The sequence below is a fragment of the Pyxicephalus adspersus genome, chromosome 2 (assembly GCF_032062135.1).
Source record: "Pyxicephalus adspersus chromosome 2, UCB_Pads_2.0, whole genome shotgun sequence".
NCBI lineage: Eukaryota > Metazoa > Chordata > Amphibia > Anura > Pyxicephalidae > Pyxicephalus > Pyxicephalus adspersus.
This window is the reverse complement of record NC_092859.1, coordinates 78,216,031-78,238,535: the sequence shown is the minus strand read 5'-3', so window position 1 is coordinate 78,238,535 and position 22,505 is coordinate 78,216,031. Positions and strand designations below refer to the sequence as shown.

Here is a 22,505-nt window from a genome sequence, read left to right as displayed (position 1 = left end):
TTCATCATTATAGGCTATCCCCTATACAATCATTCATACTCCCATCAGGCCTGTATAACATAAACATAGCAAGTCCCCAATGGTGGCTCTGTCTCTCACTGATACAGTTACAGAGTGATTACATCACATATCATTTCACACAGCATTAACACCTTGTGTAGTTCACGTGGTTTTCTTGTCTATGGGTAGTTCTTACTTTGCTAAACTATCAGAGTGAATTTTCTATCAAATGTGTTTTCTGTTTTTTTTGCACTGTAGACCCGATCTCTGCTAAGTGTATTTGAGGAAGATGCTGGAACACTGACGGATTATACAAATCAGCTGCTTCAAACAATGCAACGAGTCTATGGAGCCCAGGTGGGTCAGTCTGCGGAACAAGTTTACTTTCTTATAAATGGCTGAATTGTATGAAGGATTGTAATCTATTTATACTAATAGGTTTTATACTCGTGGTGAAAAATCGATCATAATACATTTTGGGATGGGGGCAGTATTTAGCAGTGTTTGTGAACTTTCAACCTAACCATAATCATATGCAAAAACAACAAAAAAGAACCATGGGTCCAAGAAACCACACAAAGGAGGTGTTTAGTTTGGCAACAATTATAGTGTATTAGTAGCATACAAAATACTATTGCCTTTCAACTATTATAGTTGTACAAGCAACACAGTCATAGAAGTATTTTAAGGTGCTGTCATAGTTTACAACATATAGGAGTAATTCCCTGATTACTTCATCGGGGTCCTCTTAATCATGAAATACTAGACAGAGTGCACTAAATTAAAGAAGATCCAGACTTGATGATTCAGTAGGTGTCATCAAAGTCAATAGCTTGTCGCAATTTTATATATATATATTTTTCCGACGCGTTTCGCCCATTAAGGCTTCTTTAGGGGTATCATAAAGACTTTACGATCTGTGATGATGCAGGTAAGTGATTCTATAGTGCATTTGTAGATGATACAGTTTAGTTTGAAAGGGGGTCCCTGGCTGCATAATGTGCAGGGTTCAGGTATTGAAAGTTTTGTGACTGGAATAAGGAGCAGGTTGTCCAGTTTTGCCAAATGCTGGGATCAACATTATATATCTATATATTGGTTACAGATAAAAATTCCCAGAGAGCAAGAAGATCAGTCCTGTCAGTGCAGCAGTACAGGAAGGGATGGAAGCAGTCAAAAAGTGTTAACTCTTCAATTGTATTTTGTATGCTAATAATACACTATAATTGTTGCCAAACTAAACACCTCCTTTGTGTGGTTTCTTGGACCCACAGTTCTTCTTTGTTGTTTTTGCATTTATAACTCACTTTCCTAGATGAGGTGTGGCAAGACCCTAGTATGTAGGAGTGTCTCTCCTCCCCTTCCTCCTTTCTCCTATAGTAACCATAATCATACCCCTAATACATTACCTAGCATTAAACTAACCTTTTAGCCCATTTAAGGGCAAATAGATAAAACCTAATATAATCCATCCTGTTTTTTTCCTAACCCGAAAAGCAAGATGTATTCAACTAAATCTGTCTCCCAGGACCATACCAGTGCTGTTCCTGAATACAAGAGGAAACCCCCTTTTCTGCACTTCACATGTGCCTGTTCTATGTTGTCCATTCATAAGGATGTCACTGGTGAATAATCCACTTCTGGGCCCCTAGTGGTCCCCTTCTCTAAATAACCATAAGGAGCTGCCCATATCATGCAGACAGCTACATAGACTCCTAAGAAGGTCCCTTTCTCTTGTAACCAGAAGAAGAGAGACTTAGTGGTCCATTTAAAAACTAAAATTGTATCAGTGATGGTAATATTACCCCCCAGCATTGGTGCCAGTGATTGCAATGCCATCCCCTAGCAATTGGCATCAGTTTTTACAATAACAGCCTCTGGCACTGGTGTGAATTGCAGTATTATTTACCCTCCCCACCCCATCATTAGTGGTCAGTAAAATGTGTCCAGTCCCCACATGGGTGCATGGTGCAGTCTTAGTAAAATGTAACCCCCAGCACCGATGCTCACTTACCTGAATACGCACTCCTGTGCCATTCTCTCTGTTTACCAGTCAGCCGGAACATTGTGTCCATTTATGTGGTGATCATTTAGCCTTACAGCAGAGTTTCCATTTCATTGCTAGGGGCACAAATGGGTGGAATGTATCATTGCCCACACTTCCTGTCACAGGTGCAGATAGCTAATGGACCCGGCTCAAACAGTTAGCCACACACAGATAACTTACAATGATAAATTCAGTATATCTTCATAATTTTTTGTTACTTGTTTTGTGTTGGATAGGAAGGATTACATTTACTGTTCTTGTTTGCCCTCTGTATCATGTTGTGGACATTTATCATTATTTCCTTCCATGTAGACATAACAGGAAGTGAAAGTAAATCTTCCCAGTAAGAGAAATGCCCTCCTAGACAATACAATTGTCATTGGATCAGATGTAACTATTATAGAAAGACTTTACCTCTTCTGGTAAAACAAGGAATCTGACATTTCTTTAAACATTCCATGGTAGGAATCAATTGCTGCCTTTGAGAAACAGGAACCTTGAAGATTCCCACCAGGGAATGTTTAGGGGAATGTCACATTCCCTGTTTTATAAAAAGAACCCAAAATGTTTAAATAACTGCTCAAAAGTCCAAATCAAATGCTGGCTTTATATGCACTTTAAGGAGGACCATAATTATTCATGTTACTATGTTTTTTGTATCAATGTATTTAAATACATATCCTTTAAATATTATTAATCTTACCAAATTGTTTAAAAAAAAAAACAAAAAAAAACAATAAATGTGTTAAAAAAATATTATTGGATTGTTTTCAGTTATATTTGTATTTGTGGGTAGCTATGTTTCCCTCATCACATGAGCTGGTTCTGTTTCCCACTGATTGTCTGATCTCTCTAGTCTGTCTCAATTAATGCCATGGACTCGGTGCAGTCTTTAATGATGCCAGACACCCACAATGCAATGTTATCTTTGGACAGTTTGCAGTTGACTTGGTTGATCAGGGCAGTGACCCTTTTTTTTAATTTATTTTATGCATTTGATTTGTAGCTTTGACCTTTATCTGTACCAGAGAACAAATGAGACCAAGGTGTGAGCATTCCAAATATTAAAAAAATAGCAACATGGCTACAAGTATTCATACGCTAACATTTTCTTTACTTCCAGTGTATTACAGTTGTGCAGGTATTTGCTAACTTGAATATTTGTGTTGTTTTTAAAGAATGAAATGTGTTTGGCAACCCAGCAACTGTCCAGCCAACTTCTCGCATATGAAAAACAGGTACACATATTTTCCAGATGAGTGGTTATTATTATATTACATGTGTTTGATACTGGAATATAAATAGGTTAATGCAATTGTACAGAGTTATTAGCATGAAATATAGTTCAGCCAGGCCTAAAATCCTCCAAGTGTAAAGCATACAATTCCAACAAGCCTTATAGTCAGGTGACCTATTTTTATTGGCTTCCTTTATTCTGAGAGCAAATAGTTAAGCAGTGAATCACTGTATATGAATTTCAAGTTAGCTGGGTCTAGTCTTTATTTGGGTTTTGCTGTAGTTCTAGGAAAGGTATTATTTTTAAACCTTTAAAGATCCTGCTGTTTTCATTTTCATGTCTGTATATTGTAACCTGCATAAGTGGTTGCCATGCTGCATAGGCAAGACTACTAGTCTTTAGTCTTCTCATCCTCTGAGCTGAATGTTTCAGTAAATGTTAGATTTTCTGCTTTATAAATAGATCCCTTTTTTTTTTTTAAGAAAGAGTATTTTATCCCTTTAGAAATCTAGCCAAGAAAAAATTAAGAGCCCATTAAAAAGAATACAATGAAAAAAAAATAGTTTTTGTGACTCAGTTTAATCTACAGCTGTATTACTTCTTTTCTGCCACTAGATGTCTAAAGTCTTTCAAAATAATGTCTGCCAGCATTATTCAACCCTCTTCCTCTGAGCCCTTGTCATCATGACCCTTACACCAGCCTGTGACCTATAATTTCAAAGTAATGCCGAGATTAACTCATGTTTCTGGCACTCTGATTTATCTTCCTGCCTGCATACCCTTTGTGAGCACATACGGTATGCTGATTGGCTCCTTGTGCTGTTTTTTTCCTCCCCACCTTAGCTATGCAGTACAAGGATTGCAAGAGGCTAATCGTTAGTCAAATTTATATATTTGTATACCTTAAATGATATATTCAGTGATGTATTAATGAACACTGAGCTGACTTATTTTTGTCTTTATTATCTGCCAAGAGTTTGGTTTTAAATAATTATGGACCTGTGTTCTGTTGGTTCATGTAAAATGTGTTTTTAGTGATGGGTCTGTTTTAATAATTAACGCACTGTACGCACAGAATTTCACCATTTTTTATTTCTTGTGTTAGCTTTGCATTGTAACTTTATTTGTTTCTAGAACTTTGCTTTGGGAAAAGGAGATGAAGAAGTCATATCAACCTTACAGTACTTTGCAAATGTAGTAGATGAGGTTAGTACATCTTCACTTTTCTGTCTCCTGGTTACAATGTTAATGCAAATTGAAACTTCATTACTGCAACTCTACGCACAATAAACCAACAGGCAGCTTAGTAAGCGTTTGAAATAAATTGTGACATTTATGAAAGTCTCAGATTTCAAGGAAATGAGAATCTTTTATACAGTCATATTTTTCAATTGAGATCAAACCAGTATAAGAGCATATTGATGTGTTGATCAGTAGAAAGCAACTAAAGATCTGTTTTCGAACTTTCAATGTAGCCCTGCTACTCATGCCTGGTTTCAGATTGGTTGCTATAAACATCATTGTTTAATTTGATAGTTATAGCTGCCTGGCTGTCTCTGGAACTTTGGATTGCTCACCAAGAACAAAGTCAGAGTGAAGTCAAACTCCTGATCTACATCTTTAAAGTACTGAAAAACACCGTAATCAGGCAATTTAGTATTGTCACTTTCCATATTTCCATTCGACTATTTTATGAGAAAAATTATTTTGCTGGTTTTACATTCAATGGTTACCAGAGTGACTACAAGAGTACAACACCTCTTTACTGTTGCACTTCATTACATGCTGATCTGCCAGAAAATGACTCGACATCTTCTTTTGTTCAATCACTCAATTGACCTCCTGGTCTCTAAAGAATGGTCACCGATTTATTTAGTAAATGGGCACTAATTAACTTGTAGCCCAAATAAAATTATTAGTAGAGCTCAGGGAGTGCATAACCCTGGTAGTGTGCACGGGACAACTCTGAATTTCTGCTAAAAGCCACAGTTTTTTTTTAAAGGTATAAAACATAAATAACAAAGCACTCTCAATTGTATGTTTTAATAAACCAAATGTAACAAAGAGATTTTCACTACTTTGGCATATACTTCCAGGATTGGAGCAAAGGATGAGGTCAGCAATCTTTGCATACGTTTATAAAGTTCATTACGCCTATTTATGCAGCAATATCATGTTCTGAGTACTTTAAAGCTGTCACACCAGTTTTGGTCTTTTAAAGAAACATTGTTTGGTTCCCTTTTACAGTCACACATGTTTACTATAGCAATATGGACTGCAGCCAAAAAAACCTTTCAGTAGGTGTTTGCAGTGTGGGAGGAAATTATACAAACACCGGCACAAAATACAGACTCCTTGAAATGCATTCTGTGTCAATAACAGGAATTGGGTCCCAGGGCCCACCACTAAAATATTTAGAATCGGTCACTAAGGGCTCAATTCATGAAGCTATACTACCATTTTCATTTTACCATTACAATCTATATTTTTAGCCAACATCTGTCATAGTTAACTTAAAGAAACTTTCATATTTTTTTTAATAAGATATGAATAAAAAAACAAAGTTATGTCATGTGTTCCTATTGACTTTAGGTGTTTTTTTCATGAATATTGTGATTTTTTTTTTTTTTTACATTTAAACCCTTTATTTATTTTTGTATACAGAGTAAAGGTAGTTTAGTTTTTGCAGGTATACAAGTCTATGTGAAGATATAAGACACCTTATATTGGCTTCATGTCCTTGAAAATTACAATGATCTAGACGATAGAATGGAAGGTCAGCAGCATAGGGAAGAGTTTAAAATTTATTTGAAGCCAATTTTTTTTTTCGATCATGAGGGAAAGAAAGGAATAGGGAGATACCACAAGAAGTGGGATAAAAATTTTAAAAAGTGAGGGGAATCTTCCCTGTTGGAAGATTTCTCCTTAGCTGTGATTGTGATGACTGTCTTGTTTTGGACTTTCCATAACTTTCTGTTTTTTTGACAGTAGTCAATACTTGAGTTTTTGACGCAAAACAATCATGCACCTTGCAAAGTGAAAAACAAAACAAACAAAAAAACACTAAAGCCTGACTAACAGCTTTTAGCCTAGCGTTTTTAGTTGGAAATCTCAGCAGTAAAAGTCCTTTTAGGACTATTTTAGACTTGCAGTTCACCACAGCGTTCTCTTGCAGGCTAAACTGTGGTCCTAACTGCTCCCATTCAACCGAATGGGAGCTATTGGAAACCATTTTGTGCACGTGGTTGCAGTGAATCGTGGTACGGTTCCTGAAAGAGACTTGTGTTTGCTTTTATGTAATAGTCAGGGGAGCAAAGTTTATTACTAAGAAACAGATGTAATAGAATAATTTTGTGGTGAATGTAAAATTGCAGTTTACACCTCAGCCAGATACTAATATGACATCTCACACTGTAAATGAAATCTATACTTAAAATAATGACACGTTTCTGTTTGTATTGTGTCAATACTATTGTTTGTGTTTAGGCTGTTCCTCATTTACTCTTGTTATATAAGCAGCACTAAATACAGCATATTACATGGCTCTAACTGAATTTCAACTTATATTATACACACTTATACACATTCAGCTAGTGCTACCATATTGTAAATAGAGTGCTGTATCAGAGAGCATCAGAAAGAAAAAGTTAAAGGCTGACCTCCAGGATAAGAAAATTATGTCTAAATATAGGAGCCATATATATTTTATGTGATAAAAGCTAATATTTATCACAGATAACCAAGAAGACAGTTATGATAAATAGAAAAATGTAAAAGAATGTCTATTAAAAGTCACAGTTAATCAGTAATGGATATAGTGTATGCTTGGTGTATCCAATGAATCCTCCGTGCTGTATGAAATTCAGTTTAATAAAACAAGTAAAAAGAAAACTGGTGTGTGAGGTAGTAGTCATGCAATAAGCACATTAAGATTTAAGTATTTCTTCCAGATCTGTGCATTAATCCATTGTAATACAGACCAGTCAATGCTACCTTTTTTCCTTGTGCTGAGTGATCAGTCCTAAATCTGTCTGCCTGACTGATCTTACAAACTGTATTCTGTGTGCTAGCCGCAGTTGCTGATCCCCAATAATATCAAAGTATGCATAGCTAAAATGTGTGTTGGATTAAACAAGAAAGGGTTTAAACACAGCAGTTTATTTCTTGTTCTCTCTGTCTCATTAGTGAGATTCATCATTACTTCCTGCCCTGAAGTGCAACAGGAATTTAAAGGACCCCTTTACAAAGAATAAAAAAAATTCTTCTTGCACTTTTGCTACTAAAACGGGTGTCTCCATTGAAAGTTTTTTCTCCTACCCTATTTGTTTAGAGACAAATGTAAAATGTTGGATATCCTACAACCTTTGAGGTTTATTTACTAAAGCAATATACAAGAGGTTTTTAAAAGTCTCCGCACTTTTATATTTTCATTGGAAAGGTGAGGGTGGGAGGAGTAGTAATTGGCTTTGTATGAAAGTGTCATGCGACTAGTCTGTCTGGCAAGCCGACTAACCTTGTAGTTAAATATTAAGAGTTGTCACGTTGTGGTGCATATGGCTGCATAACTTAAATAGGTGTGGAAACATTTTGAAAAACCCTCTTATGTTATGCAAGAGATAAATACTAAAGCCCTATATAGATGTCAGATTGACATTGGACGATAGTCACGGAAACAACTTTTATGATTGTTGACCAATGAGTGAACAGTTCCATTCTTTTCTATAGTGAGAGAAGTGGGGAGGATGAGCGAGCAACACCCTGTTGTGCTGTTCTCCATAGGAGTGAACAACGGTAAATATAATATATATATATATATATATATATATATTTTTTTTTTCCTGTCTGCCATTAATGGAAAGATGGTGGAAACAAAAAGCGATTTCTTTACTAAGGAGAGGTAATACCAACACCACAGAAACCGTAACCCATCTTTACTTCATCCAAGGCTACAAAGAAAGTTTTGGCCTGGAGATCAACTTTAAGAAATGTGTTAATTATAAGTATTACAGTTTTGCCTGGAACAGACCCGGATCCTGGTGTATTAATGTGTCTCTAGGTATGTCATTTTTTTTTCTTTTTCTCCTTCTGTGGATTAATTAATTTTTTGTGCAACCTATGTGAAATACAAAGTTTTGTACTATAGAACGATACAACGTAATTTTATCTTGATTGAACATTTAATAAAAGCTGTAGAACTTTTTAACAGCTGGTATTAAAATAACTACATCTATGACCACTTATTCTGGCAGTCCTGAGTTGACTTGCAAAAGCGTCATTATCCAAGTTGTAAATCTTAGCCTATAAAAGAAAGCTGCAAAACAGATAATCGAACATTTGTGATTTCAGGATGACCATCCAGTCTAGGTGATCAATATTATGGATTGGAATGGTGCAGGCCTTATGTGTGGAGCCTGCTCTGCAATCACACCTACTGAGTACAATATTATGATCAATTCTGAATACTTAAGGTGAAAATTGCTTTCAGACTCCGTTATTAGGTGTTATCTACTTTAGTCTACCAGTGTGCTATTTTTTTTTCCAGTGCATTAGAAAATACTTGTTTGAATAGGCTTCTGGTTTATCAAAGGGAGACTAGAACATTTACATAAAACACTGCTTTTACTAAAACAATTATTAACAGTAGTTTTTGGGAGCATATGCTAATAAAAGTGCAGGTAAAATGTCAATAAAGGGATTTGTTAGGTCAATTGGCAATTTGCCACATTAGAAGCAAGTGAAGATACTTGCTTACCTGAAAGAGTATGGGTGTATCCTGGACTGGTGAAAATGTTCTGTCACAGCCCTGGTAACATGGTCAACAGTGTCAGGAAAGGTTGTCTAAGGAAAAGGCTTCTGTAAAAGTGAACATTTGTATATGTTTGTATATTGAACATGGTTATATTTGGTAAAAATACAATCCAAATTTATATTGTGAAGGTGAAATAAGATGTAGCAGCTATGATGTGGCACTGCTAAACAGAAGGCAGCGTTCTTAGTTAGCTCAGTTACTGTAACCCTACCACTGCCCAAATAGCTGCGGATAAGCTTTAAATAGGTAAGTTGTAAATTAATACCAAAGTGTATATGATATATGTTTGAAGCTACCAGATGGTTGTGCCACGGAATTATTATGACCTTGTAAGGGTGCCTACTGACTTTGTATCAATTGAATGCTTCCGAGAATCATTCAGATTTTATTGACAAGTGCATTTGACCTGGAGTTGACCTTCTTTTGCATTACTATGCCTAATTTTTTTTTTGATCTATGTCTCTAACATCTTGGGAACCTGGATTATTCTGTGAGGTTTCTAGTATGCCACTTTTGGAACATTTCTCTCTGGTGGTTCCCTAGTTGGCTTTGGCTCTTTTAATGGACCTCAGTTCTGTGATCTCCTGCCTGTGTTTGAGCTGTTGGTACCTGCTCCTGAAATGGTGTTGTGTGCAGTTTTTGCAACCTTTATACCTTGGACACCACTATTTACATAATTCATGCATTGAATGGACTTCATCTCCCTACCTAGTGAAATAATGGTTTGAAAGAGACCTATCTAGAGGGGTGATGCACTGTACTATTAGATTATTGTAGGGTCAGATTAATTTATCCTGTAAAAAAATACTGCACACCAGCATTTGATTTTATGATTTTAATGTAATTTATAAAATTATTCTGTATAATAAAATGTACTGTTTTTAAGTATGTAGCCCCTTGAAAGTCCCACTTTCATGAACTTTCTTATTCAAAAACCGTGCCTGCGATCTTAGGGGACGTGGCTTTATTTGTTTTGCTTTGTATTAATAATGGTTTTCATATTTTACAAAACTATAATAATTAGTTGAAATACCTTGCAGGACAAACTATGTTTTTTTATTCTTCTGTAATCATGAACTATTGCACTTCTCTACTATGTGTTCCATCCAGTCCATGGAGCTTTAGGCTGCTTTTCATGTTTTTCTTTGTTTCCCTAACTCTTCTTGTTTACACAACTCAATACCTCAAGCTAAACAAGTCAGAGGAAGTACTTGTTTTTCGGATGGCTTAGTTCAGTCAAAGCAATTTTTAAGTCAGGTTGCTGATGTTTTTTATATAGTGGTCTGCAAACCTTGTAAATATGTCTTGGCTAACTCTTCAGGCAGGTATTTATGCACAGCTCTATTAACGTCCCACTACAGCATTTCAATTAGGTTGAGGTCTGGGCAATTGTAACACTTTGATTTTTTTCTTTTTCTCTACAGCCTTGGACAGCTTTAATAAATCGGGCCCATTGTGTTTGGTGCAGCTTTGCATTATGACCAAACCATCTTCATTTTTGTCTTGTCTGTCGAAAGCACATTGTTCCAGTTATGTGGTTTATTTAGATGCAGCTTTGCAAACCAAATCCATGCTGCCATGCTGCTTCTTTTTAGAGAAAGAATGCTTTCTCCTTGATACCTCTCCAAACAAGCCATACTTGTTTTTTCATGAGCTAAAACATTTACCATGCTAACTGAGGCCTGTAGAATCTGAGATGTAGTGCTTGGGTTTTCTGCAATTTGTCTGAAAATTGCATGGTCTGACGAGACCATGGACAGCTGTCTTGAATGTTTTCCACTTGTGAAAAATCTCTCTCACTGTAAAATGATGGACTTCAAATTGTTTGGAAATGGCTCTATAACCTCTCTCAGATTGATGGGTAGCAACTATGGCTTTTCTAAGATCATGGCTGATGTCTTTCCATTTTGTGAGCACACTCCTGAACGCTCCAGACCAGAAATCTGCCAAAACTTCTGCTTTTATAGAGGTGGTCATAGTTGCAGATGAATAAATATGTGATTACCAGCACCTTGCTGCTACTTACCCTCTTAATGCCTGTGAAAGTGGTTAGGGGGTACTTTAGGGGGTAAAATTTTTACACACAGCTTCTACGTTTTGACTTTTGCCTATGTTTTAATAATGACATGTAATCTGTCAACTATTGTTGTGCATCTGAGGTTGTGTTTACCTAATTTAGAGTAAACACAAAGTAAAGTAAAGTTTTTTTTTTTAAATATCTTTATATATAAGATTTATTTATCTTTATATATAACATAAACTTCTTCTAAAAATTAAACCCAAGAACATTACAGTATTTTTCAAGATAGGAAAGCTAATGAATCCCTAAAATGCCAGTTTTCAAAAATGGTGCAAATCACACAAATGGCCAACACAGCCCTCATTCAGATAATTGCACTTTCATCTGAAAATTTCTATTACATTTATTTATTTTGCAGCTTAATGTACTTCACACAGAACTGGCAAAGCAGCTAGCAGACACAATGGTGCTGCCTTTAATTCAGTTTCGTGAAAAGGACCTTACAGGTAAGTTCATACTTAAGTTCACATAGGTATGTAACCTAAAAATCTGATCATGCATCTGGTTGCATGTGCCTTAAGTATATTTTAATAATATTTTAATTGTTTAAGGAGATTTTGATTAAATTATGTGCAATGGCTCAGTGACTGGGCTTTCTGAAGGGCCAGTTGACTAATGGTGGTTTTAAGGCCCGAAAGCCACCAAACCATAATCAGTAGGATTATCTGAGACCTGGACAGGATGTCCACAGTCATATACTTAACTATAGTGATAGACTATATATCCCTATAATTTTGTGGTATCAAACACTGCCATTATACATTACCATAATGATACCAACATATTTAGCAGAGTATTTATTTATACTTGTCTTTATTCAATGGGAATATGTTTGAAGAATAAAGTGCACCTTTTCCTAAACTATTGCAATTAAACTGAGGCTGAATTCAGACTAGCACTTAAAAACCAAAGCGTTTTACAATCTGCTGGTAGCCACTAGGCGCCTGGGAGCAGGAAGAGGTAGGTATTTGCAAAGGAAGGTGCAGGTGTTTGCTTACAGGTACAAGTGCTGTGTGCGTTTTTTTTTTCTAAGGTTAGGCAGAATTAGGTCATTTTTGTAAGTTGCTGGAGCTGTTAATCTCTTTTAACAGCTGCATGCAGCATCTGAAAAAGGAGAAATAAACTAATTTGTTCCAATACTAATCTTTTTTAGGGGTTGGCTGAACTCAGTCTTAATGTATTTTTACCAATGCAGTAAAAGGCTTTAAAATAAGCTCATCTTGGTTCATCTAGAAGCTATTAATGTGAATATATTCTTTCTTGATGATCACTACAGTGACTCTAGAATGCACATGCTGGTTGTTTAGATTAAAGGGCTAGCAGCCCACCCAGATCCTGCTTCCAAAAAAATATCTAAGGATGTTTGCTATAAATAGGATATATATTGTAGAAGTACATACACATACCCACTCATTCATATATGTCTGTGTGTAAATTTGTATTTACCATGACTTGTATGGTGGGCTGAAAATATTGCTACATTTAGAAATTCACCATTTTCAAAGCTGAAAGATGCCTATTGATACTTTATAGTGTCCCAGAAATTATTTGCCACTTTGAAAGGGAATGTTGCAATGCCTACTAAGGAGATCAGTTGTGTTTTTTGGTGATATGGAGTCACAGCTCAGTGTACTAATATGTGCTAGTATGAATAATGTCCTGTGCACATGAACAGGAGCAATGTCATTTCAGCCTACCAAATTGAGATGGCTAAATATCCTGATCCCATAAAAGGATCAGATGTGAAGATGTTGGCACTAGTGAGAGAAGGTGAGTTTAGTTACTCTTTGCGTTTAGTGTGCACACTAAGACCTAATGCCAGACTGAATAGACAATATTTTGGAATGCCCTGCCAGTACCAAAGCTTAATTGCTCTGAGGAAACAGACAGGTAATCATAGTAGTGGAATAATAGTCATGTAACTGATTAACATATTATTCATCCTTAATGTTTTGTAATACTGCTACATTTCATAATTTTATTTTTGCATCGACTTGATGTTTTAAACATAGATATAATAGAAGATTCAACTTTCAGCATGTGATAATATTTTTTTTTTTTTTTTTTGGTGTGAGGGAGAATCATTGTTTCTTTATTTTTTCATTTAATGTATGCCTCTTATTTTTGTTTTGCAGAAGTAAGCACATTAAAAGATCTTTTTCTTCTTGCTAGCAACGGTATGTTTGTTTTAGTATGCAATACTTCTTTATGCTGTTTTGTATATGTGCCATAACATCAACTTGAAACATTTTATAGTCATACATTATTAAGAAGCCTTTGTTGTTTTTCCTTTTAGAGCATGATTTATCAATGGCAAAGTACAGCAGACTGCCAAAGAAGAGAGAAAATGAAAAGGTAAGCAATACATAAATTGGGACATTCTGCATCTTAGCATCAAAATTGTGCTCACCATAGAAAATAAAGCTTCAATTGATTGATGCTGTCCTCCTTACTTAGCTTTTGACTAACTAAACGTTTTTCAGAGCCTGTTTTCTGAAATTCTAATAGAAGTAAGAATTGTGAAAGCTTTAGAGTTAACGTTGTTGGGAAAAAGAGGAGTTTTGTAGCAGGGCTATAGGAGGTAAGAATAGCATATACCATAGTAACCTTGTAACTAACACTTGAATACATTAGTTGCTGGGATTTAGTGATTAACTAATCTGCCCAGTGTTCATTATTATTATTATTATTATTATTAATAATATTACACAGTATATGCATATTACGCAGCGCTGTACATAGTCATGTCACTGTCCCTCAAAGGAGCTTACAATCCAATGCCCCTACCATAGTCATATGTCTTTAATACTGTCTAAGGTCAATATGTGGGGTTGCCAAATAATCTAACTGCATGTCATGGCGTACCCGGAGGAAACCCATGCAAATAGGGAGAACCTGCAAACTCCATGCTAACTTCTGAGCCACTGTGTGGCTTCAAACAGTTTCACATATCTTGTTGAAAATTTGCAACTTTGAAGTGAATCACATTGAATTTTTGGGGTGAAGCTTGGTTTTTAAACCTAGCCATTTAAAGGGCTAATACAATAATACAATACTGCTTATGCAATAAACAATATTGCTAATACAAACAGTATAGAAAGCCAAGCCCTACCATGTACCAATGCCAGCCTTAACAATACGAAAAGAGATCTCTTTTTACGTTTAATAGTAAGCAGCCCCTAAAAGTTTTTGTGAGCCTAACCTTTTATATAAAGGAGATTAGAGATATTTTTTTTTTGCAACAAAAATGTTTACTTTTTTTTTTTATAGTGTTATGTGCAACAAAATATATTTAGTTCTGTCAATAAAAATGATTAAAATATGTATATTGTTCATTAGCTGAACTCGCTGTAAAGCTATTACCAAAAACAATTATCATTTTTGTAGCTAAAAGCTGAAGTTGCTAAGGAAGTTGCTGGGGCTAGAAGAAAGCAGCACCTCTCATCCTTGCAGTACTATTGTGCTTTAAATGCTCTCCAGTACAGAAAGAGGACAGCGATGCTGGATCCTATTCTGGGCTATACACAGGGACAGGTACATAAACTTCTACTAACGTTTACCTTTACATTAAGCATTCTGATTGCTAATAATATATTACGCAAAGCACTGATTTCAGCAGATTTCGTTTAGGGGACTATTGTTTTTTTCTAATGGCCAGTAAAATTGTTGAGTGTACTGTAATACATCTCATAGCTTACATCCTGTCATCATTTTAACTTGACAGCTATCCTTTTGGTTATTTTTCATGGACTAGAACACAGTTTAGGCATTTGTTTTATCTTTTGCAATTCAGGTCAATTAAAAAAAATAGCATTTAATTAACCTGGTGAGCTTCCCCTCCATCTAGCTTCAATTGATAATTAACACAAGGAAACTCATCCAGGGTCTAATTTGCCACAATTTGGGGCTTACCATATAACTTCAAATGTTAAAATTTGCCCTTTATCTTTAATATCAAATCTTGTCAGTTTTCTGTAGATAAATGGATTGGCAGCTAATGTGTTATTGGTCATCCATTACTCTTATATGATTGGATAAACCCAGACCATAGTTGTACGACGATGCAGTGGTAAACTACATCTGTGCTGTGCTAATCTCATGTAAATAATGTTTCTCTTGAACCTTGTTTTCAGATTAATTTTTTTAAAAAAGGATATGAAATGTTTTCCAAGAAAATGGATGGATTTCTGTCGTCTGTAACAAACATGATTCAGAGGTAAGGCATGCAGGAATAAATGTTACTGTTGAAGCCCAAAATGGTCATTGTGACTCTTCACTTTGAAAATGAAGGTTTTGCCCAGATTTTTTGGCCCATTTTCATCCTCGATTTTTTTTCTTTTTTAATTCATCTATGTTTTTGCTCCCATCTGTACATTCCTCTTATGCTAAATTGATCCTTAACAAAGAGGTGATATTATACATAGAACTAAACATCAGGTTCCATTATATGGCTAGAAAGTTCAGCTGTGCTGTGCACATCACTCTTCTTGGGAGCCGTTTTTCATTAGGTCATCAAGTTTAAATCCCTGCTTTAGTAAGGCAACAAAAAAGTAAAGTGATGCTTTATAACTAGTTAGGAATAATTGTACATAAACTGATTTCACTACAGAGCAGAAAGTCTACATCTGAATGTAGATGCATTGATGTACATTATTCTTCTTTGTATTTGTGCTGTCAAATAAAGACCCGGTTGTCTCCTTTTATCATGTCATGCATAATAAATTTTTAATCAGAGTACTCTTCTCTGTGGTTAGTAATTTATTCACACTTGGTTTACAGCAGATGATGCTTTGCTCCTCAGCCCACCCATGTGCACAATCTATTTTTCTATAGGTAAGAAGAAGTGTTCCCTTAGAGCCAACATTTACAGATTAAAATATGAATTGCTGAATGAATACAGGGTTAAGGATACAGTAAAATAATTTGTTATACGGTAAATAGACTGATTTGTCCAGTTCTTACCGATTTACAGTCAGATAAAACACTTAGACCTGAACTAAGTACAAAGTAAACTAATCTCCTCAATTATTATGAAGTGAATGGATATGTTGGTAGATCTCAGGCAAAAGTCGGATGTGTAAAAAATTTAGATCTATCCTAAATTATGATTTCTTTCATGAATAATGAAAAGCTGCATATGGTACTTGTGTGTGCAGTAACTCTGTACTTGACAGATGGATTACTGACTGGAAAATTAATTCTATTGGTCAGTCAAGCACAAAACTGGCAACAGATCTGCTGAAGTGGACCCGACCTTTAGCTCTTGATTACCTTTTCTTGCAGGATACAAGGAGAACTTGAGGCAGAAGCAGATGCCATGAGGATTTCACAACAAGAGCTTTTGTCTGGTAGTGATGCCATGTATACTCCAGATCATGATGTTGCTTCCCCTATTATTAACCGAAACTTGATTCAGAAGGCTGGTTATCTCAACATGAGGAGGTAAAATATTATTTACACTGGAGAAAGTAAACTAATGTTAGCCAGTTTTATAGTGTGTTCATCATTTCACTGCAAGTCATTTTAAATGTGCTAGGCTGTGCTATGCCAAACTAATAAAGCATAAAGAGTTGTTTGAAATCATTGGGGTGGTCTGCCTTAATTGCTGGGAAAAAAACAATAATGTACTATATTGTTTTCTGACTTTTGTACCTATTGGCAATCAGGTGAATATATATTATATATATATATATATATACCGTATTTTTTGCCATATAAGACGCACTTTTTCTTCCCCAAAACTTAGGGGGAAAAGTTAGTGCGTCCTATACGACAAATGTGTTAAAAAAAAAAAATTAAAATATTATACTCACCCGATACCCGATCCTGCGTGTGTTTCTGGCTGCAGCGTGTCTCTCTTCTCTCCTCTGCCAGCATCGTGTTTTCTCCTGTCTGTAAAGCAAAGCAAAAGAAGCCGGCACAGCGCCACCTGCTGTTCCCTGTCCTAACTGCCGTACAATAGAAAAAAAGTGATCAGAAGGGGAATTTGAATGACACAGAGTGATCAGAAGGGGAGTTTGAATGACAGGGTGATCAGAAAGGGAATTTGAAAGGTACAGAGTGATCAGAAAGGGAATTTGAATGGCACATGAGTGATCAGAAGGGGAATAATCTTTCAGAAACTTTTTTTCTAGATTTTCCTCCTTTAAAATTGGGTGCGTCTTATATTCCGGAGCGTCTTATACGGCGAAAAATACGGTATATACTAGCAGCAACCTGTAAAGAATTGTGTGTTCTGATTCTAATGGCCAGCATTATGTTTTCTAGCAATTTGTGAAATAATAGCTCTTCTGTGGGATCGGACCACATGGTCTAACCCTCCCCATTCACATTGATGAGCCTTGGACCCTCTGACCAGTTCACCAGTTGTCCTTTACCAGTTAGCTTGAACCTAAAACTGCATTCCCTACAAGATCTGCTCTTTAAAAGCTGCTCTGACCAAGACATCTAAAAATTACAATTTGTCTTTTGTCAAAGTCCCTCAGACCCTTACACTTTTCTATTTTTCCTTCATCCAAGACATTCCAGCAACTGTTCTAATGAATGCCTTGTTGAATCATGTACAGAATTTGTGCTTAATTCAATCTTACCTGCACAGTATTATCATTGTTTGCAACATTGTAAAATGTTGTGTTGTGATCTGTATAGATTTCCAGTGTTTTCAAGTTATGTTGCTAGTGTGTAGAGCACTTGCAATTGTACACACCAAAAACAAAATATGCTATTTGCTTTGCAAATCTAAAATGACATTAGTGTGGTGTGGTGCCATCTGGTGTTCTATACTGAGTTATATTTAAACTAAGTTTAGTTTCTGATGAAATGTCTAATTAGTAGTAAAACAAAATTTTAATCAGCAGCCGTTTTTATTGATGAAATAATTGGTTATAGTTGACTTTTGGATTCATGTTACCATAAGGTAATACTGTTTATTCGCTGTATATTTCCCTTGTAAAAAAATCACTGTTTTTAAACATTTTCAGTAAAACAGGTATGGTCACCACAACTTGGGAAAGATTGTATTTCTTTACACAAGGTGGAAACCTAATGTGTCAGCACCGAGGTGAAGTGGCCGGAGGCCTCATTCAAGACTTAGACAATTGTTCTGTCATGGCAGTGGACTGTGAAGACAGGCGGTATTGCTTCCAGATCACTTCCCCCAGTGGCAAAACGTGAGTAATGGAAAAGTGTATTTACCTAACTATTACCAAGTTTTCACATCTGTGTACCTGTCATCACCCAGTGTACATAACTCTTGGTGTGTCCTCATGTTACCAGCCTTCTTAAGAACTGTAGTCAATTTGGCAAGCTAGATAACCAGGTGAAATAACCTTCAGCTTATGTAACTCCTAGCGAAATTCTCACCTTGGCAAAAAGCAGAAATTAAAGTGTTGCATAGATTAAAATGTATGCCATTTAAACTGATCTCTCTGATCACATACATTTCAAAAAAATCAAAAGTTTTTAATATTTAAGTCTTTGCAAATTTTCTGAAAGTATTCTGACAAACTTGGAAACATTTTACAGTGTGACTGTTTGCCACTGATTCATACATCTTAAGTTGACATGATAGAAGTATAACAAATTTACCACCATGACTAGCAATAGAAGGGTGTCACTTGAATTAACAGACCAAACTTCCCTATTGCCCCATTTGGGCAAGCCATTAGTGCCACTGGAAACTGGAAAATGTTTTGCCAGTTTGGTGTAGTTTGGCATCTCTTTCAGGTTATGTTGCCAGGGGGTAGAGTGCTTTATAATGTATCCATTAAAATAAAAGTATACCATCTGTTTTTGGTTTTATTTATTTACTGGGTGATATTGCATGTGTTCATAAGTATACCTATTGTGCAACCTGATTGAATAGGTTCTCTGGGAAGCAGCAGTTCACAATGCATGTGCCTCATTCTATATCCAGGCAGTGGAAGACAGGACAGTAGGAAGGTTTGGGCTAAGTAGCCATAACTATTCCGTAAGACATTTAAGGGGGTAGACAAGTTGGGGTGTGATTGCTGGCATCAAAGCCTTCTCTCACAGTTGTTCCAGAAAAAGAGAATCATTGTTTTGTGTTCTTTTCCAGGAGCATCATCCTTCAAGCAGAAGGAAAAAGGGAATATGAAGAGGTAATTTCCTGCTAGCTGACATTCTATAACAACTTTTTCTGGTCCATCTCCTTTTCTTCCATTTTCAAAAATATACTTTATCTGCATTATCAAAACTGGAAATGCAAAAAGCAAAATTCTGAAGTGCAATTCTAGCCAAATAGCATAAGGCCTCCTATATGTGGACTTTAGCTTCTTAAACAGCATTGTGTACACAAGCATTTGCAAAGCTGTCGGCCAAACAGTTTTGGTAAAACCTTTAAAGCAACCTTCTGTTCCAGCATGGGGTAAACACAAATCCTAATGAGATTGACTGTCACTTTCAACAAACTGCAAGCGGATTTCTTAAGTTTAGCCCTACATGAAGCTAAAACACAACTGTGTGACGGCTGGAATTCAGCTTTAAATTGAACTTATGTTTATAAGCTGGTAAACTATAGGCAATGCATGCCTACAAGATTACTGCACATGATGTTCTGATATTTTCTGGAGTCCCCTCAGATCCTGACCCTGACGTACTTGAATATGCATTCAATTTAAATTTTGACGCTATGTTACCATAGTTTTGTTTATATTTTTCCTTTTTGTTTAGTGGATTTCTGCTATCAATAACATTTCAAGACAGATCTACCTGACAGATAATCCAGAGGTATATCATTCATGAGGTATGATCCTGCTAGTGTTGTAAGATTGCCCTAATGGCCTGACCATTATTTTCTTCTATAGGCTGTAGCCATCAAGTTAAACCAGACAGCTCAGGAGGCAGTGACCCCTATCACTAGCTTTGACAGAAGAATTGAAAATACACAGAACAGGTAAAACCCCTCATCTTAACTGAATTTTTTACATTCCTACATGATATACTATAGATCTAATGGGACCAAAGATTAATAGGAATAGGACCTTAGATCATAACTCCTTAACAGCAATAAAGATTAAATTCAATAATAAAAAGGAATTGGCCTTTAACATATGTGACAATCATTGGTAATTTTTATCTGTACAGTGACAGCATAAAACAGCCTGTACCCCAAAGAGATCCTACTAACCATGTGACTGAAGGTGACACAGAGGAACTCCAGCCGGAGCAGTTAATTGTCCCAGGAACACCTATTCAGTTTGATATTGTTCTGCCAGCAACAGAATTCCAGGACCAAAACAGGGGAAACAGGTATGAAATGTCACAACCATAGAACTTTCCGATACTTTACTTTCTTTTTTTTTTTTTGTTTTTTACTTTCTTTATTTTTCAAAAATTTTAAAAAACATGTTAACATTAACAAAATGGGAAAAAAGATAATAATGAAATACAAAAACAGTAATGAGATGATTCCACATAGTCTAATGGAAATCTGTGGGTAGATAACATACAGCATCAAATCAGTAACATTACTTTAACTTAAAGTCAAAATATAAATTAGTCAAAGGATCTGGCAACATATACAGACACAAAACAGAATCTGAAAATACCACTAATGTCTATTATTATTATTACACAGTATTTATATAGCGCCATCATATTACGCAGCGCTGTACAAAGTCCATAGTCGTGTCACTAACTGTCCCTCAAAGGAGCTCACAATCTAATGTCCCTACCATAGTCATATGTGATTAATGTAGTCTAAGGTCAATTGTTAGGGAGAAGCCAATGAACCTAACTGCATGTTTTTGGGATGTGGGAGGAAACCCACGCAGACACGGGGAGAACCTGCAAACTCCATGCAGATAATGTCCTGGCTGGGGATCGAACCTGGGACCTAGCGCTGCAAAGGCCGGAGTGCTAACCCCTGAGCCACCGTGCTAAGCAGAAAGTATCAGATCCAAGTGGCACCGAAACTCTAGTGTTTCCCTATAATAAGTCCAGCAACCCCACATAGCATTAATTTTATCTTGGGTACCCCGTAGAATAGTTGTAAGATCCTCCATGATCCTAATATCATTCACCCTGTGGAGCCATAAACCTACAGTTGGGGTGATGGTTGATTTCCAAAACAATGAAATACTAGTTAGTGAGTTAGCAGCAGCAACAATAGGATGTCTAAGAATGGAACCCTTGTAAGCCTTCTCCAGGATTGTATTGTGGTGCAGCAGAAAAAAAACCCAAATCCCATTGTATATTATGGTTTGTGTCTCTCTGAATAAGGGCCCTGACTTGTACCCAAAAAAGGCATATTTATGGGCAGGTCCAGAAAATATGTAGCATAGTACCCTTTGCCTGGTTACATCGCCATCATCTGTCAGTAACCCTAGGAAAGAAGCTGCGTAACCTCTCCAGGTTCCTGTACCATCGAGCTAGGATTTTAAAACTCAATTCCTGATATCTACTGCAGATAGAGGGCGGATGAACCAAGGCGAGTATTTTAGCTTTCTGATTGGCCTCTATGGTATACCAGAGTCCTGCCTCCCATGCTTGGAGGTATGTAGGTGGGAAATTTCAGGGGCAGAGTTAGGTTCAGAGTACAATATGGAGAGAGCGTGTCGAGACGAGCCACACCCTGCACATACCATCTCAAACAGAGTCTGTGCGACTTCCTATATTCTGAAGGGATTGAATTGCAAGCGAATGCAAGAGTTGTAGTGATCTCCAGAAATCCAATTTGTAGCTACAAGTGTCAGCCATCAACATCTCCATCATTGCCCATGGACCCCGATGAACAAAATGCTCCGCCCACTGCACCCCCTGCTCTCGAAGCCCACAAAATCTCCTATCTTCCAGTCCCAGGGGGAAAGACGGATTTCCTAGAATCGGTGTTCTAGGAAAGTTTAGGGCCAGGGAGACATTTTCAGTTGAAACGGGTTTCTGACATGCCTTCCACGTGGCAAAGATTAGAGAATGGGCCCTTAAAGCAGGCTGAGGCAGCTTCGACAGCCATGGGACCACTGTGAATACTTTACTTTCTAATGCTAGGTGTGATCTGTTCCGTCAGAAGAACTCTTACATCTATATTTTTAAATGAAAGCTCCTGCTTCATGCTACATGCTGCTCTGCTGTTCTGGTGTTGTGTCCTGGTTGGTGGACAAGACTAGAGCAGGCTCATTGAAAGGGTGATGCTTAAACTTGCAATACATTGGTTTCCATTTTTACAGTCTCAGATTAAGGCAAATAAAGACAATGAGTCAAAGAGGTGTAGGGATTTCTCTGAAATTCATGACACTCTGTAGCTTTATGCATTCCAGTGTTCCCCTTTAAACACTGATTTTTTTTATTGGAGAGAAGCATGCCATTCATAGTT

At 36.5% G+C, this 22,505-nt stretch overlaps 1 protein-coding gene across 1 annotated transcript in view; it reads left to right on the top strand.

Annotated features, from left to right (window-relative positions):
- The window catches only part of APPL2 (adaptor protein, phosphotyrosine interacting with PH domain and leucine zipper 2), a gene marked incomplete in the record, with an annotated part of 38,192 nt that overhangs the window by 4,675 nt on the left and 11,012 nt on the right, over positions 1-22,505 (top strand). The window contains 14 exon segments of the mRNA XM_072401172.1: positions 259-357; positions 3,226-3,285; positions 4,419-4,490; positions 11,532-11,619; positions 13,309-13,350; positions 13,470-13,528; positions 14,561-14,707; positions 15,307-15,389; positions 16,457-16,615; positions 18,154-18,342; positions 19,251-19,293; positions 19,865-19,921; positions 19,999-20,087; positions 20,279-20,443. Of these exon segments, the coding sequence (XP_072257273.1) occupies positions 259-357; positions 3,226-3,285; positions 4,419-4,490; positions 11,532-11,619; positions 13,309-13,350; positions 13,470-13,528; positions 14,561-14,707; positions 15,307-15,389; positions 16,457-16,615; positions 18,154-18,342; positions 19,251-19,293; positions 19,865-19,921; positions 19,999-20,087; positions 20,279-20,443 (1,352 nt within the window).